Source organism: Mastigoproctus giganteus, chromosome 6 (assembly GCF_048544385.1).
Source record: "Mastigoproctus giganteus isolate SK-2022 chromosome 6, ASM4854438v1, whole genome shotgun sequence".
Lineage (NCBI taxonomy): Eukaryota > Metazoa > Arthropoda > Arachnida > Uropygi > Thelyphonidae > Mastigoproctus > Mastigoproctus giganteus.
This window is the reverse complement of record NC_143580.1, coordinates 196828850-196846210: the sequence shown is the minus strand read 5'-3', so window position 1 is coordinate 196846210 and position 17361 is coordinate 196828850. Positions and strand designations below refer to the sequence as shown.

At 36.0% G+C, this 17361-nt stretch overlaps 1 protein-coding gene across 3 annotated transcripts in view; it reads left to right on the top strand.

Moving 5' to 3' along the window:
• LOC150084856 (muscle-specific protein 300 kDa-like) overlaps positions 1–17361 on the top strand; it is a 1257473-nt gene that overhangs the window by 63163 nt on the left and 1176949 nt on the right. For all 3 annotated transcript variants that reach the window (XM_090376651.1, XM_090376652.1, XM_090376650.1), the window contains exons 7-8: positions 209–532; positions 13343–13486. In XM_090376651.1, coding sequence (XP_090232777.1) covers positions 209–532; positions 13343–13486 — 468 coding nt within the window. The remainder of the gene's footprint in view (positions 1–208; positions 533–13342; positions 13487–17361) is intronic.

Genomic DNA, 17361 nt, shown 5'->3' with positions numbered 1-17361 from the left:
TCAGGCTGATAAGAGTATCACAAATAAAGCTACTTTCAAAGTTTTTACTTGTGTAGGAATTTATATATTGGAAAGGTTTAGCATATTGCAGTATGCAAGTCTTCCCATGAAAGAAAACTTTGAAGTCTTATTTGTATGTGTCATAATTTAATCTTGTGAAATTTTTCATAAAAATTATTGCATCATAAGTACATTTTTTTTTCTGTAGACTGTTTTAAGTTCAGAAGAAGAAGGAGAGAAGAAACTTGAGGAATTGCATAATCAAGTGAAGCAAGTACTACAGCACACTGACAGCACTGGTCACAGAAGTATTTTAGATGAACTACAATGTTTAAAAGATCAGTGGAATAATTTTATCAAACTTTGCAAGACTGCTCAAGAAGCTTCTGCCAGCACTATCACTGAAAGAAAACAATGTGAAAATGCACTGACTAATCTTGAAGAATGGTTGAATTCCAAAGAAAGTCTTTTGCATGAACAGCCATTAAAAAAAAATATAGAGACCAAAAAAGAACAGTTGAATAGAATTAAGGTAATTTTATATATTTTAATTATTAGAAAAAAAAATATATATTTTTTTGTAAGCTAAGTAAAATTAACCAATTTAACCTAGTTTCTTTTGATTTTTTAAAATCAAAATAAAAAAATATTAATATTTTAATATCTATGTCAAATATTGCTCATTCAGTTTTGTTTGTAAAATTTATTTATTTATTATTTTTTTTATAACATGATATTCCAAAAAAAGACCTGCATTTTTCCAGTTTATAATGAAATATGTCTGGCCACCTGGTGTCCTCCAACAACATTGCCATTGTTACTTCTTATATCATGAATACTAAAGATTAAAATTCATAAATGATTTCACAGGAGTCTAGTTTGAATAACATATTTGTTAAAATCAAACAAATTGGTCTGCATATAATGCATTTTAAGTATATAAATAAATGTAGATTAAGAGAGACCTGCATTTTTCCAAATTAGTTGTAATTTAAGTATATAAATAAATGTAGATTAAGAGAGACCTGTATTTTTCCAAATTAGTTGTTACTAGATCATTTGTCTATAAAACTCAAGTGATATTCTTTATTGCAAGTTTCAGAATTAATTATAATGATCATGTACTCTGATTGAAGCAATTCTTGTATTTCCTGGATATGTTTTGTTTACTTGTTTCTAGATATATATAGTGGCATTTCTGAGTTCAGATTTACAATGAAAGTGTCTGTAACTGTAGAAAACTGCTGTGATCACAAAGCTTTCAGGAAGCTTTGCTATCCTTTCTTTAGCATGTGTGCGTTTGTGGGAATTTATATTTACTCTGGCCGAATTAAAACCATGTGTGAGTCACCTGACTAGAATATACCATTTCAGTTTTCGTTATGATTGGTAGTGACTGTTTTGGAAACAAAATACGTAGCCAAACCTTTGTCTCTGTTGTAGAATTATTGTGTTTGATAGAGTGATAAAAACCATTTTCTTTAATACAAGAGCAAGCAATATGGTGAGCAATATGGCCTTAGTTGCTAATGCTCCTAAAATACAAATAACAACAGGCTGTAGCTCTACATGTGGATGGCCACTGTTAAATTTTAAAATTTAGCCTTCCTTGTGGGCATGGTCCTTGAGGCAGTCACAGACATTTCTCGGGTATGGCAAGCTGTGCTTTCTACCTGGGAGCCTAAAACGTTGATGGAACTAATATTCGGGTGGCGCTCAAGTCAAGTGGGCTTAATTTTGGTGAAGTCCGGTCAGTCTGTGATAGGGGATATTCAGGAATATTAGTGTGTTGTGTGTGAAGTGTATTGATATGTTCTGTTGTTGTATTGTTGGCCAGCAGCTGGCTCTTAGCAGGTGAGAAGCAGCAACACCTGGTCACCTCGTCCCACCCCTCCATCCCCGCCATGTGGAGGTGGCCAGGATCTACAGTCATCTTGCTGCATCTACCTAGGACAAGTCCCAGGCAGATGCCAATGGAGAAGGAATGGAAGAGTTTTTAAGACAGGAGAAGTATGAGAAATGGTGCTGGGAAGGAAAAGTATAGTAAAGTGGTTGGTCAACAGATGGATCCATCAGAAACCAGAAGAAAATAGAATATAGTAAGAAAATAGAGAGAGAGAGAGAGAGAGAGAGAGAGAGAGAGAGAGAGAGAGAGAGAGTGAAAAATCACTTCCAGCAGTTCTTCAGTCTTCAACTTGAAGGTGAAGCCATACTTCATTCTTGAAGAAAATAACAGCTATAAAAAAGGTTCAAGTCTAAAAAAACAATGACATTTAACTGTGTCATGTTCCAAATAGCATCTTTCCATCTTTAATTTTGGTAAAACAGCAAACTGGACAGTACACACAGAAGACAGTACAAATTCTGATCAGTAAAATCTCTATTTACAACTTTGCAAAAAATAAGGAAGATCTATGATCATTAATCTTCAGATAAAACAGTGGTATTCTCTTCACATTCAACAGACAGCATCCAACTTGAAGCATGGGGTACTCTTCAAACTCAAGAAAAAAAAAAAAAAACTATTTACAAATTTCAATACAGGAGAACATCATCTCCAGAAAGGTCAGGTCAATCTGTGACAGTCAAATCCTCTTCTTGCACCTTCATGATGGCACATGCCACCTAGCATACTGGAGGCAACCACCCAGGTATGAACCAACATAAGCAGAAGTCAAGGTGTGGCATCAACACCACATGAAGGAATACCACCCCTCTGTGTTACCAGGCAATACTAGGCGGTAGATGGCAATCATCAACCAGTGTTCAGCGAACTGCATATCTGAATGCAGAATTACCCCCAGGTATTTTTCACTCTCCACTTCCCTGAGTGTAGTACCACACAGTTGGTACGTTTCTCTTGGAATACTGCTACCCATATGCAGTAGGGCTTACAATACCAAGATTCCAGGATCCTGAATACTGGGATCCTGGTATTCAATTCTCGGTATTGATACAAAAATACCGGTTTTTTGGTACTAATTAAAAAAATAATTATCCCTGATTTATTCACATAAACTTTATAAAATTGACAACAATAAATCATTAATATACATGTCACGAAATTGTAAGGCATAACATTTTCCAAATATCTTTCTCTTAGTAAGTACAGTGTGTGGAAGTAAAGCACTTAAGGAATAACGAAAACATCATTACGGAAATATTTCCATTAGTGGCAGTGGGCCTGGTAGGGCAATCAAGGAATATGGTAAACAATATTCCTTGGTATGGCAAGTGTAGAAGGGTTAAACAATGGTATGGGAAGTGAAGAAGGGAAGGGTTAAAATTAAAATCTTCTGAACAATAGTTTAATTCCTCTGTTACACCGCTACTTGAGGATGGGACACTTAATGCATTTTGGGAAAGGTATTGGTATGGAGCAGTTCAATGGCATTGTGAACAGGTGATCTTGAGGTAAATGATGAAAGAATTTCGCTGTGTGGGAAAAATATTCTGTTTTTACCACCATAGGAAGAAGAGTGAGTTTAAAGAATAACACTGTGATTGGGTCAGGTTTCAATTAGATAGGGGGAGATACATAAATGCATGTAAACCCCTCTGGGATTTGCACATATGCTTGCGTATAAAAAAGTAGTACAAGGGCGATTGTAACTTGCAATCAATTCAATAAATAAATAAATGAGAAGGAAATAAATAAGGTGCTCACAACAAAAGAGGGGTTTGTGATTGTCGTTCGGAGGGGTTGCAGACTTCCAGTGGTAGTTCTGGGTTCAGTTCAGGTCCAGTTCTGGGAGCTATATAGTGAAGGGTTCCGCTGGACACATTCCTGTGCTAGTAGTTAATCCGGAAGTTGAATAACAAGCTAGTCAGATAGTGCCCTGGCTTCTACTACTGTTGTGGTAATTTCCTTCAGTATTAACAGAGAACTGTTCTCGAAATCCTGAAATAAGACAGTATCGGAAGAGCTATACAGCAGAGATCAACTAAGAAGAGAGAGAGATCACCACACTCCATGGAAGGAACCCGCACAAGTGGAAGGAATCCCACTGTGAAAGAGAAGGAAGGTAAGTCCTCTGAACTGTGTTGTTTTGGAAATGGTACTTAGATAAAGTGGGAGATTATTTTAGGGCAAGGGGTTGAAGTTGAAGAAACACGAGAAATAAGGAAATGTTTAGTATTGAGTTGATTTATTGGTTGAAGTTATAAAGAAAATTGATATTGCTAAATTAAGAGAGATTACATGGAATTGTTCGTAACTTATGGATTTCTGTTGTGAAGAAAATTGATATTGGTGATTAAGAGAAATATAAGGAAGTGATTAAGATTGAATTAGTGTTTGAAGCTGTAGAGTGAGCTGAAATTTTATGGAAATGATAGCATGTATTAACAGATTAAATGAGAAAAATTAAATAGATGTAAATGAACACCAATTATATATTGTAAGTAGTTTTCTATGATAAATGACTTTTGTTTTATATTTGTGTCATTGCTCTTGAGAAACTGACGGCTCACATATACTATATATACAATATATAATATACATACTCGTGTATGTGTGGTGGGGGGAAATCCCTCAGCTCCTGGAAATTCTCATTTTTTAATGCAGTCAGGTAGCTTGTGGGGCTTAGTGCTTGAAGAGAGCTGCTATATGAAAATCATAACAATGGCCACTTACGGTGATACTAAGGTACATACAGCGAAATAAAAATTAATAAATAAATAAATAAATAACATTCCCCCCACAACTTAGATTTTGTTTCATCGCCAAGCTTCACTGTCAGTCCCTTTCTTTCGTTAATACAGATATAGTGCCATAAAAAGTCAAAAGGGAAATATTTTTTATTTTTGATAAAAAGGAAATAAGATTTTTTTGAAGATCAGGGAATAAGGGAATTAATACTAAACCTCGTATATGACTATCTCAGTACAAAGCACCAAAAGGATGTTTTCCGCCTCTAATTTAATATGTACCAAAATTATATCCAGTTTAAATGATAAAACTATTGAGTTTCTTAAGAGCTAACTTTATTTGAACAGGTAGTGTGAATGCTTATTTTTTTGATTTTAGAATAACTATATGTTTAATAATCTTTGCTAGAATAATTATTATTTTAATAAAAGTTTGCTTTAAAATGTGAATTCAAGTAATTACTTCTTTTTTCCTTACTTTATACCACCTAATTGTCATCAAATTTTATTGCACCGGTATTTCAAAAAAAAATGTTTTTTTTTTTGGAATACTGGTATGCCGATTTCATAAATTAGAAATACCGGTACTAAGATTTTGACAGGTATTGTGAGCCCTAATATGCAGTACTTTGCATTTGTCAATGTTAAACTTTATGCCACTTCTCAGCCCATTTGCCCAACTTAACTAAATCCAGTTGAGGTAGCATTGTCGTTACTATTATTAACAACCCTGCCAACCTATGTATCATCTGAAAACTTGGACATTAAGCCTTATATACCTTCATCAATATCATTGACGAATACACAAAACAACAATTGGCCCAGCAATAAAACTCTGGGGAACTCCACTAATAACATTAGTCTACAAAGAACAGACTAATCCATTGATTACTGTTCTCTGTCGTCTCTCCCACTCAACTATCCCTTTATCCATTGTAGCAACTTGCCATTAATGCCATACCGCTCCAATTTGTACAGCAATCTTCCATGTTCGACAATATCAAAAGCTTTCCTGAAATCCAAGTATATGATATCAAAATTATTTTTTGCATCCAGTTCCTATGTGACCACATCATAGTATCCAATCAAATTGGTCAGACAAGACCTCCCTTTAACAAACCCATGCTGTGTCTTAACTACTACTGCAGTTTTGTCTAGATGATCCTACAATGCTTCTTTAACCAGTGATCCATTATTTTCCCCAGAACACAAGTTAATCTAACAGGTTGATAGTTACTTGTGTCTCCTTTTGAACCCCCTTTGCAAATTGGTGATACATCTGAACACCTCCAGTCCATGGGAACCTCTCCTGAGTCCAATGAAGCTTTCATAATTATGGCTAAGGGTTTGCTTACCTCCTTTGCTTCCTCCTTTAATATAACTGGATAGATCCCATCCACTCCAAGTGCCTTCCTTATATTCAACTTCAACAATTCTCCTCTCCTTTTTTCTCGGTTATACAAAATTACTTTCTGTTAGAGTTTGATAAACTTCTGGCATTCCCCTCCTTGAATAACTCCATGTGTGAATGTAGATGCAAAATTCTCATTCAGTTTATCAGCTACCTGAGCATGATCATCAATAGTCAAACCATCTGTGTGAAGTGGACCAATCTAATTCATTCCTTTCCTTCTAGAGTGTACATAAGTAAAGAACTCTTTGCTGTTTTGCTTGGCATCCTTTGCCAAGAAAAACAGCAAAGATAATTTATATGTAATAAAATACGCCTGATAATATATATGTACCTCATGCATTTTTCTTCTCTGCCAAGAGCCTCAATAATCCATCTGACACCCATTTAGGCCTAAACCTTAAACAGCATTTTTTAGTTGGTATGAAAAGCCTAGTAGCCTCCAAGATTAAGTCCCTGAAGGCTTCCCATTTAGAATTCACCATTGGTAACATCATCAGTTGATCCCACTGTATAGAATTTAAAAACTGTCTGAGACCTCTGTGGTCTCAGAGAGTTTTTACGAAAGCAAAATTTCCTTTCCTTTCATTCCTTTCCTTCTAGAGTGTACATAAGTAAAGAACTCTTTGCTGTTTTTCTTGGCATCCTTTGCCAAAAATTTCTCGTAATCTGCTTTTCACCTGCCTAAATTCCTTTGTGATGTGATTACAGACTAGCTTATATCTACCATTGGCGTCTGTGTTGCCTGATAATTTATATGTACCTCATGCATTTTTCTTCTCTGCCAAGAGCCTCAATAATCCATCTGACACCCATTTAGGCCTAAACTTTAAACAGCATTTTTTAGTTGGTATGAAAAGCCTAGTAGCCTCCAAGATTAAGTCCCTGAAGGCTTCCCATTTAGAATTCACCATTGGTAACATCATCAGTTGATCCCACTATATAGAATTTAAAAACTGTCTGAGACCACTGTGGTCTCAGAGAGTTTTTACGAAAGCAAAAGCCCTTCCTTTTACCCTTGATGGTAGTTACATCTTTAAGTAAATCCAACCTCAGTTCACTGTGATCACTGTCACCCAGTGGTTCCTTTATCTACAAATTCTTAATGCCTGAATAATCACTGCTGATAATTAGATCAAGAGTATTACTTCCGCTGATTTCCTCTTGAACTTATTGCTGTAGGAAACAGTCATCCAATAAATCCACAAAAGTCTTGCTAGTGTGCAAGTGATCAACCCATAAATTCCAGTCAGTATCTGGAGCAGCAGTGCATAGTACACGCTTCTTGATTAGACCGGGGTTTGAGCCCGTGACCACCAAATACGTACGGATGATACGGAAAGGTCAGGAAATGACCACCGCATATCCCCGGAGCAGTATGGCCTAAAGAGCATTAGCTCTTTAGGCCATTTTAGGAGCATTAGCAGTATGGCTAATGCTCCTAAAAACCAAATAACAAACAACAAAAACAGTCAGTATCTGGAAAGTTAAAATCCACCATTATAAGACATTCTGATTTATTGGCCTGCTCTATTTCTCTGCACAATTGCTCATTATACTCATCAGATTCATTAGGCCTATAACACACACCTATTCTCATTTTCCCTTTCTCAGTGCTTATGTTAGAACACACTGACTCAACATTACATTTTCCACCAATTTCAATTGGATGCATTTCCTTAGATTTTATGTTTCTTAACTAACAGCATAATCCCTCTTCCCTTCTTGTCCTGTCTATCCTTTTTGTACACATTTTACTCCCCAAATTTCTATTCCGCACTGTTTATATATATGTGACACCATGTCTCTGATATCCCAATTATATCTGCATTTGATGCATTGACCAGCACTTCAAACTCATCAAATTTATTAACTATACTTCTAGCATTGGTGTACACTCAAGTATACATGCACCTGTCCTACTCGTAGTTACCCTAACACAGCCCATATATTTACTTGTTCCACTATGACTCCCAGCAGTCAATCCTCAGCACCTTGTTTTCCAGGCTGCTGCTCATTCTAATAGAAGCAGTGCAAGAATCACTTTTGGCTCTGCCTGCTGCCACTTTTAATTGTTTAGTCTGTGTATCCCCTCAAGCTAGCAGTTTTCTGACCCACCTAACACTGCTTCAATAGCATCATCAAATATTCTTGCACCCTTTCTATTTAAGTATACCCCATTCCTGTAGAAGCTGTCTCTCCTGTTAACAAGCACAGACCATGCTGAAAAAAATTCTACCCCGTGTGCCTTGCTCACTCTCTCCAGAGTCGAATTGATTGATAAGGCTCTCGTCAATTTCTCACAATCAAGCTGCAAGCTCGTCAATTGCTTCAATATATTTGAAACTTACTGTAATTTTCCAACATGAATATTGTAATAAAAAAGTAAAAATTCAGATTTAGGGTAGAAATTTATGGTCATCATAGAGAAATCCTTTTATTTTCAGTTTTATTATACTGAATGTAAAATAGCAAAATTAGGTTAATGCAAAATTGGCTGGGACCAACCACATAAGATGTTATAGTGTGTTGGGATGTTAAAAAGAGGGTTTTATAAAGAACTTTGACTGTACTAACTACAACTTTCCATTGAGATGAAGAGTGTCATATCTGTTTGCTCAAATACTAGTAAGCAAAGGGATGAAATACTTCATGGCATTTGGTGTAGCACAATAGTACACCCTGCTACAGACCAAGCGTACCATCAGTTGTTAATTCTGCTCAATTGATAGTTAGGGAATGTGATGCCAGTAGTATATCCATGTCCATTACAGCAAGATTAAATAGGTGAACCTCTGCTAGAATTGATAATAATTTTTAAATAGATTTTAACAAAAAAAAAAAAAAAAAGCATTCTAAATAAACTGTTGTTGTCATGTGGGGGTTTTGACCACTCCTGTTCTTTGACTACATGCTGTTTTGACCATTCTGTTCACTCAGGTTCTCTGGCAAATTTGGGAAATCTATTAAGTAGAGTTCAAAGTAGTAATATCTAGTATGCAACTGCCAGTGGATTAAGAAAGCCATATTATTTATAAGTGATCACTAATTTAGTGGAGTAAAACCACAGACTATTTCAGTATCTTGTGTCAAAAAAAAAAATATATATATACATAAATAGGGGGGAAAAAATCTATTCTCTATATGGAATCCTACTCCCACACAGGAACACTAACTGATACTCATTTTTCCTTATACCCTATATGTTATATTATATTGCTGTTCCTTTTCTTTTTTTTTTTTCTAATCTGGTAATGCAGTAGTGTCCAACCTATGGCCTGCAGGCCGTACACAGCCTGCATGAAAGTGAACTAAAACAGCATTTTAGAGAGTTGGACCTATGTGTCCAAGCATGCAAGAGTCGAGCTCGACTGTATCAAATGTGTACATGTAGTCCAGTGCAGTCATACATATGCTAAATACAGTTATGTATGTATTTCATAGAATTTCATATTGTGGAATTCTATTATTTTATATAACTTGTTCATTGTATTGAATTATTATTAATTTGTATTGAATTAAAAAATCACCCTTAAAAATGTTCCGAAAGAGGAAAGTCGATTTGAAGTGTCGTGTTTTTAATAAAAGGTAGACTGACAGTGAGTTTGGTGTGTAAGGAGACTATGTCAGTTTTTAAAGAATATAACTTAAAATGACTATGATTCCAAGCATATGTCCAATATAAAGGAGTGTTGGGAAATGAAAAGCGTTGAAAGTTACAAAACGAATTAAGAAAACAACAAAACACACTGAAAACGTATCAGTCAAGAAATTTATTTGCTGTAAGTGCCAATTATCAAATTTAATATTTGATCGCTTTTGAAAGTAAACCTTTCAGTGATGGTGAATTTGTTAAATGTTGTTTGTTAAAAGTTGTGGAAGAAATTTGTCCAGAGTAACAAACAATCATACAAGACATTAGTTTGTCTCCACAAACAATTATGTGAAGAGTAGAAGATATTGGAAAGAATTGGTTCAAAAAACTTTTGGAAAACAAAACAAATGAAATATTTTAGTGTGACACTGAATGACAGTACTGATGTAAACGACACAGCTTAACTCTTTATCATTATACGTGGAATTAATAATAATTTTATTCCAGTTGAAGATTTAACCAATCTATTGAAAAGTTAGGATTAAGTATTAAAAACCTTGTAGAAGTCAACACTGAATGAGAATTTTGCATCTACATTCACACATGGAGTTATTCAAGGAGGGGAATGCCAGAAGTTTATCAATCTCTAACAGGAAGTAATTTTGTAATAAGGAAGGCACTTGGAGTGGATGGGATCTATCCAGTTATATTAAAGGAGGAAGCAAAGGAGGTAAGCAAACCCCTGATGGTGCAAAAGAATATGATTGGTAAAAACATTGGACTTATGGGTAGAATAACAAGAAAAAGACAGATATCGGAGTTGAACCTCCGATTGGAATTCACTGCATTGTACACTGAGTGGACAGAAATAATGGGATACCTGCCTAGTAACAGGTAGGCCCACCTTTCACCTGGATAAGGGCAGTCACATGGTAAGGCATTCAGTCTACTAGTTCACGAAAGTGTTCACAGTTATTTCCATCTATGCTTGCTGCACTGCTGTCCGTAATTCCGTCGCATTCCTGAGTGGAGGATCCAAAGCTGGAACGGACCTTTCCACAGCATCCCAAAGATGCTCCACAGGGTTCATGTGGGGTGAATAGGGAGGCCATTCCATGGTGGTAAAATCTGCAGAATGCTCTTCGAACCATATTATAGTCACCACAGCTCTGTGGGGAGGTACATTGTCCTGCTTGAGGAGTCCATTGTCCTGTAGGTGCACGATGACCATGAAGGGATGCAGATAGTCTCCAAGGATGGACACGTAACCTGGACCATTCAGAGATGCACTTAGACATACTAGAGGTCCCAATGTGTGCCAGTTGAACACACCTCAGACCATTACTGACCATCCATCTGCCTGAACGGTTCCTTGTTGACATGACTGATGCATAGTTTTGTGCAGTTTCTGCCAGATATGCACCCTCCCATGCACTCGAAATAACTGAAAATGGGACTCTTCGGACTAGAAGACCCATCTCCAATCATTTGAGGTCCAGTGCCGATGTTCTTTTGCCCAGTTGCAGCATAGTCTTAAAGGTGTAAAGGTCTCTGGTGGGTCGGTGGCTCCCATAACCTATTGTGGCTAATGATTACTTGATGGTCCTGGTGGAGACGTTTCTTGCTCCTCCCTTGTTGAAGTTGGTAGTGATTTGTGCTACTGTCGCCCTCCGGTTGGCTGAAACATGCAAGACAGATGTCGACGGCCATGTTCATCCACCACCTTTCTCTGTCTGTAATGCTGTCCATGATGAGATGTTATTCCGTAAATGCCGTATTCCCAATACATTCTTGATACTGCCAAACAGGGATAGTGTAATTTTTGTACCATATCCACGATAGAGTGACCCATGGGGACCCACTATCATCCCTGTTTCAAAATCAGTTAACTCATGACGTCTATCCATACTGACATCGAATTGTCATTTACATGAATGCAGTGTACCTATATACCTGCCAAACGGTGGGTTCATCCACTAGCAAGAGGGGTGACAGCGCTGTTTTGCCCACGAACCAGGTATCCCATGAATTCTGTCCTTTCAGTGTACTTCAAGAAGCTCTCTGTGGGAAAGTATTGGATCTCCAACACGTTATGAATGTGATTATTTCAACTGTAAATTTTATAAGATCACATGGCCTTAATCACTGTATGTTTCAACATTTTCTTTCAGAAATTGAAACTGAATATGAAGGTGTAATTTTAAATAGTGCAATGAGATGGCTTAGTAATGGAAAAGTGTTATACCGTTTCTTTAATCTGCATCATGAAATTGATATTTTTATGACAGAAAAAGGGAAACTAATAAAACAAATATCAAATATGGAGCGGCTGTTTGATCTTGCATTTCTTACAGATATTTCTAGTAATTTAAATGCTCTTAATTTAAAACTACAAGAAAAGGAAAGGCAAATAGGTCTCAAATAGGTCTCAAAAAAGGCAAATAATTTCAGAATAAGTTGTTATTATTTAAATCCCAAATTGAGGAAGACAATTTGGTTCACTTTCAATGTTGTACTGAGCTAAAAGAGAAACACCTATTTTCAAAGAATTGTTGTCTCTCGTTATTACAATTACCTTTTAATGAGTTTGAAAGTCGATTTACTGATATAAGATCCATGAAAAAGACATAAGCTTGTTTGAGAATCCATTTACTTCTATTTCTGGAAATACAATCTTTGCTTGCAACTTGAAATTATTGATCTTCAAGCCAGAGTATGAACCATACTTTTTGAACCAAAGTATGGTTCAAAAATAAGTATATGAACTGCGAAAATAAATTACTTTAATTCTAAAGGGCTCTCCCATCTGAAGATTTTCTGCTAATAAAAGAAAATACCATGAGAATGGCTACTTTGTTCGGATCAGTGTATGTTTGCGGGCAAATTTTTTCACACATAAAATCAAATAAATATTTAAAAAGAAACAGAATAACGGATGAAAATCTTGATCCCATATTAAGAATTGCCGTCACAAAATTTCAACCAAATTTTGAACAATTATCTAAAAACATCCATCCTCAATCATATCATTAAATATTAAGTTTTGTTCAGTAAATGCTATTGTGTATTGTACTTAATAAAGTTTTCGAATATTTTCAATTTTAGCTGTATCATTATATGTATTTATTTACCTTAATATTGAAAAGCAGTGATCCTTTTCAGGTTACAAATTTTCTGAAGTGAGCATTTAAAACCAAAAGTAAGGTATTTTTTTAAAAAAACAAAAGTAAATCATATTTTTATATTAATAATAAAATCAAAAAAAAAAAAAAAAATAAATCACTGACATAGATATATTGCACATAAAAGTGTTGGGAATTAGCATTTTTTATACATAACCTGAAATTAAGAAACGGTACTATGAAACTAGAAACTTCCTTTTACATGTAAAAAGATATGGAAAATGTAACACACTAATTTTTTTTAATCATTCAGTGCGGCCCACAAAACAAATCTAAATTTGAATATGGTCCCTGTACAGGAAAAGGTTGGACACCACTGTGGTAATGCAAAGCAATCATGATAAAAACTCATGTTTCTGCCTCACAAGACATCATACGAATCTCTGAAGCAGGTCACACTTCTACTATCTTTGTCTGTACTTAGAATTGCTATTTCACTCATTGGTTTTCTTTATTTTAGAATGACAATTTTTTATTTTTGATTTATCATAAAATATTTTATAGGAACTGGAAGAAGAAATTTATGCAAAGCAAAAAGACTTTATTAGTCTGTCTGCAAAAACAGAGCAGATTAGAGGAGATACAAGCCTTACCTCTTATGTGGCAAAACTACACAGTAGATATCAGACTCTACGAAGCTTAGCAAAAGTAAGTACATGGGGTGGGGGGAGGAATTCTTTTAAGTTAAGGGATATTGACTTGACAGTTTATCACGTCTAATGGATATAGCTAATGATTTATTTATTTGGTAGTTTAGTTTCCTTAATTTTTTCTTATATCCATTTATTATAGGACTGTGTTTTATATAATTCTTTAACAACTTATTAAAAATCCATAGTGGTTATAATTATATCATACAAAAAGAAAAGAGCAAGATTAAGAGCAAGAGCATTTAAAAATTTCTCCGATATTAGGTAGCATTACATCACTGAATTCCAGTTAAGACTGGTCCCTTTCATTGATGAAATTAAAAAAAGTTAAACATAAATCCCAATAATATTGTTTAATTGATTTAAAAGGCATACTACATATATCATAGTACTAGTATTAAAATGTCATAATGATGCAAGGAAACAAACTTATTTTGTAATAGTTGGCAATGGGGGAATTGCTCATATTACTCCCATTGTCAAAAAGTGCCCATCTGATTCTCCTCTGAATTTTGCAAAACTTTCTGCTTTGGCAAAGTTCAAAGAAAATTTTGCCAAGGCACATTTGCAGGCAACCTATTCCAATGTTCCACATCATAGTGACTCATCTACTGTTCTTCCCTAAGACTTTATAGTTGTATCCACTGGTTCTTGTATCACTCAACCAGTGAGAATATCTTCCCCTAAAAGGTGATTAGTTGCTAAGCTCTGCAGACCACATCTTCTATGCCTTTGTCATAGGGATAATGCTTAGCAGGCAGTCTTCAATCTTATTACTCTTCTTTGCACCTTTCCCAGTAGTTCTATATCTTACTAAGATTATCGTTTCTATCTTGTGATTGCAGAATTGTCTTGTGTTTAGTGTAAGCTTGACTTACTCTTAAATTGTAGTTTTGCAGGTTCTATCTAGTTTTTATTAAATATTTATTTCATAACAATGATAATATCATGAATATCAGTCAAATAATATCATGAATATCAGGCAAATGCATCATTCTGTTCATAGCTATAGCAGCAAGCTGAAGGTTTATATAATAGCAGCATTTATCCTCTGTTGCAATGTAAATCATGATCTAATTCACTCTTAATCTTCAAATAAATTGGACTTTCCCATGAAGAGAAATATATTGCCTTTATTATCAGTCAGTGCCTTTACCCAGATGGACCATTTTGGGGAATTGGAATTAATGTCTCTTCATCAGTTAGTAACTAGGCTCCTCAACTTAAGAGCTGACAGCCTAATTCTGATTAGTTTCCCCAATATGGTAGGTGCCAAATGAAGACGATTTAAATCATTAAAATTTATAACTGTAATGGAAACCACAGTTGCATATAAAAGTATCATATATTTCATATAAAGTAAATCATAATGAGTTACCTCACTCTTAACCCTTCATAAATAACACTTCCTGTAAAGAAAAGTTACCTCACACAGTGAGTTGCCTCACTCCTAACCTTTGATAAATAGCACTTCCCATAAAGAAATGTACATTTCTATTTAGTTTTAGTAGGAGTATAATTACACTGACTGGCTAATTCATAGTTTATTGTCTGCTCATCAACTTTTATGTGAACAAGGCCGTTCCAAAGGAATGTGGTGCCTGGGTGCCAATTGCAATTTGGTTCTCCCCTCAAAAATATTTATATATTTTGTTGTACCTTTATTCATATAATGATAATTTCCTTTTCGTGGACTACTTTGGGCAGCATTAGATAAAGATGTGGATAAAAGCATCTTTTTTTCCCCCTTTATGCTATTTTCTTCTTTATTTCTTTGTCTTCTTCTGTCCTGTCTTCTGGGAGTGAGTGAGTCTGCAAATGCTGTTGCCAGCTTGCTGGCACAGGGTTGTTTTGAATGGTTCCAACCTTTCTTTGGACATTTCAGTGCACAACTGTTCAGGTTGGCCATGGTACATGGCCAACCAGAATAGGAGAGGGCGCTGACTCTATTTAAAAGTTACAGCTGACAGTTACAGGCTCCGCAAAAACGATAAGTGTTTGCCTTTTATTTACATGATTGTTGTTTTATATTGTACTTAATACGTAGTCATATAGTTATAGTTACGCTGGTTATTTTTTATTTTAATTTAGATAAAGAGTTTTTGTGGATTTTACTTACGATAGGTAAAACCGTTATTTTTGTTCGATTTTTGTAGCCATTGTTTTTGTATATAGGGAATTCAAAGTTTTTGTAGGGAATTCAAATTTTTTAATTGAGGTAGCTCTAACGCATAATTATATAGTAATACGCTTCACTGTTTCTATTTCATAGTTTCTATTCAAATACTACTGACATTTAATTTATTGATTTTATTAATTTAAACTACCATGCCCCGAACTAGAGCAGCAAAGCAACGGGCACAAAGTGGCAGGAGTGCTGTGACTCGGGGGAGAACTGAGGGGGGCGATTCTCCAACGCGTCACAGCCTAAAAAAATGTGCAGCTTGTGAAATGTTTGCCGAACTCTCTGGAACGGAACACGATATTGCCATGGGGGATGTCTTTGTGTGTGCGCGATGTAAGGAGTGTAAGGAAATCAGGCGACAACTCAGCGTTGTTATGGGCCTATATGAGAGTTTGAAGGACAGGGTGGATGCCCTCGAAGGAAATAAATTGAGGGGCCCATCAAGCTCTCAGCTGCCCACATCAATGCCAGAGCTTGCACTTGGTCATCACGCAACACAGCGGCAACCCCCAAGGCAGAATGCGCTGGTCCCACAGGAACTATTAGTTGTTGGTGACTCTATTGTCAGGGAAACGGGGAACATGCTATGTAAAAAGGATAGGTGGAACAGGACCAGGGTATGTCTGCCAGGGGCAAAGGTTGATGACGTTGTAGAGCGGATATCATCTTTCAAGGGCACAAAAGGTGATATAGTTGTACACGTTGGCACTAATGATATTAAGAGTAGGAGACCGGCAGAATTACTCAACAAGTACAGGTCACTGTTGAAAAAAAGCCGAGAATTAGGGTTGAGTTTGAAAGTGTCTGCAATTCTGCCCAGACACGATAGGAGGGAGTATATGATGAGAGCCTTGTCGATCAATTCGGCCCTGGAAAGATTGTGCAAGGCTCAAGGGGGTAGAATTTTTTTCAGCCTGGACTGTACTTGTTAACAGGAGAGATTGCTTCTACAGGGATGGGATACACTTAAATAGAAAGGGTGCAAGAATATTTGCTGATGCTATCGAGGCAGTGTTAGGTGGGTCGGAAAACTGCTAGCTTGGGGGGATACAAAGACTAATAGTTTAACAGTAACCGCAGGCAGAGGTGAAGGTGATTCTTGCACAACTTCTATTAGAATAAGAAGCGACCTGGAGCGAGGGGTGTTGGGGGTTTCAGGGACGGATGGCAGTCATCCTGGAATAGTTGGGTATATGGCATGTGTTAGGGTAACAAGGAATAGGCATAGGAGCATGTATGCTTGCATGTATACCAATGCTAGAAGTATAGTAAATAAATTTGATGAATTTGAAGTGTTGGTCAAGACATCAAAGGCGGATATTGTTGGGATAGCAGAGACGTGGTGTCACAAAGATATAAGGAATGCAGAACTGGAATTTGGGGAGTACAATGTGTACAGAAAGGATAGACAGGACAGAAAGGGAGGAGGTGTTATGCTGTTAATTAAGAAAAACATAAAATCAAAAGAAGTGCATCCAGTTGATATAGATGGACAGTGCACTGTTGAGTCAGTTTGGTGTGACATAAGCACTGCAAAAGCAAAAATAAGAGTAGGAGTGTGTTATAGGCCTAATGACTCGAATGAGTACAATGAACAATTGTACAGAGAAATAGAGTGGGCCAGTAAATCAGAATGTCTTATAATGGGGGATTTTAACTTCCCAGATATTGACTGGAACTTGTGGGTT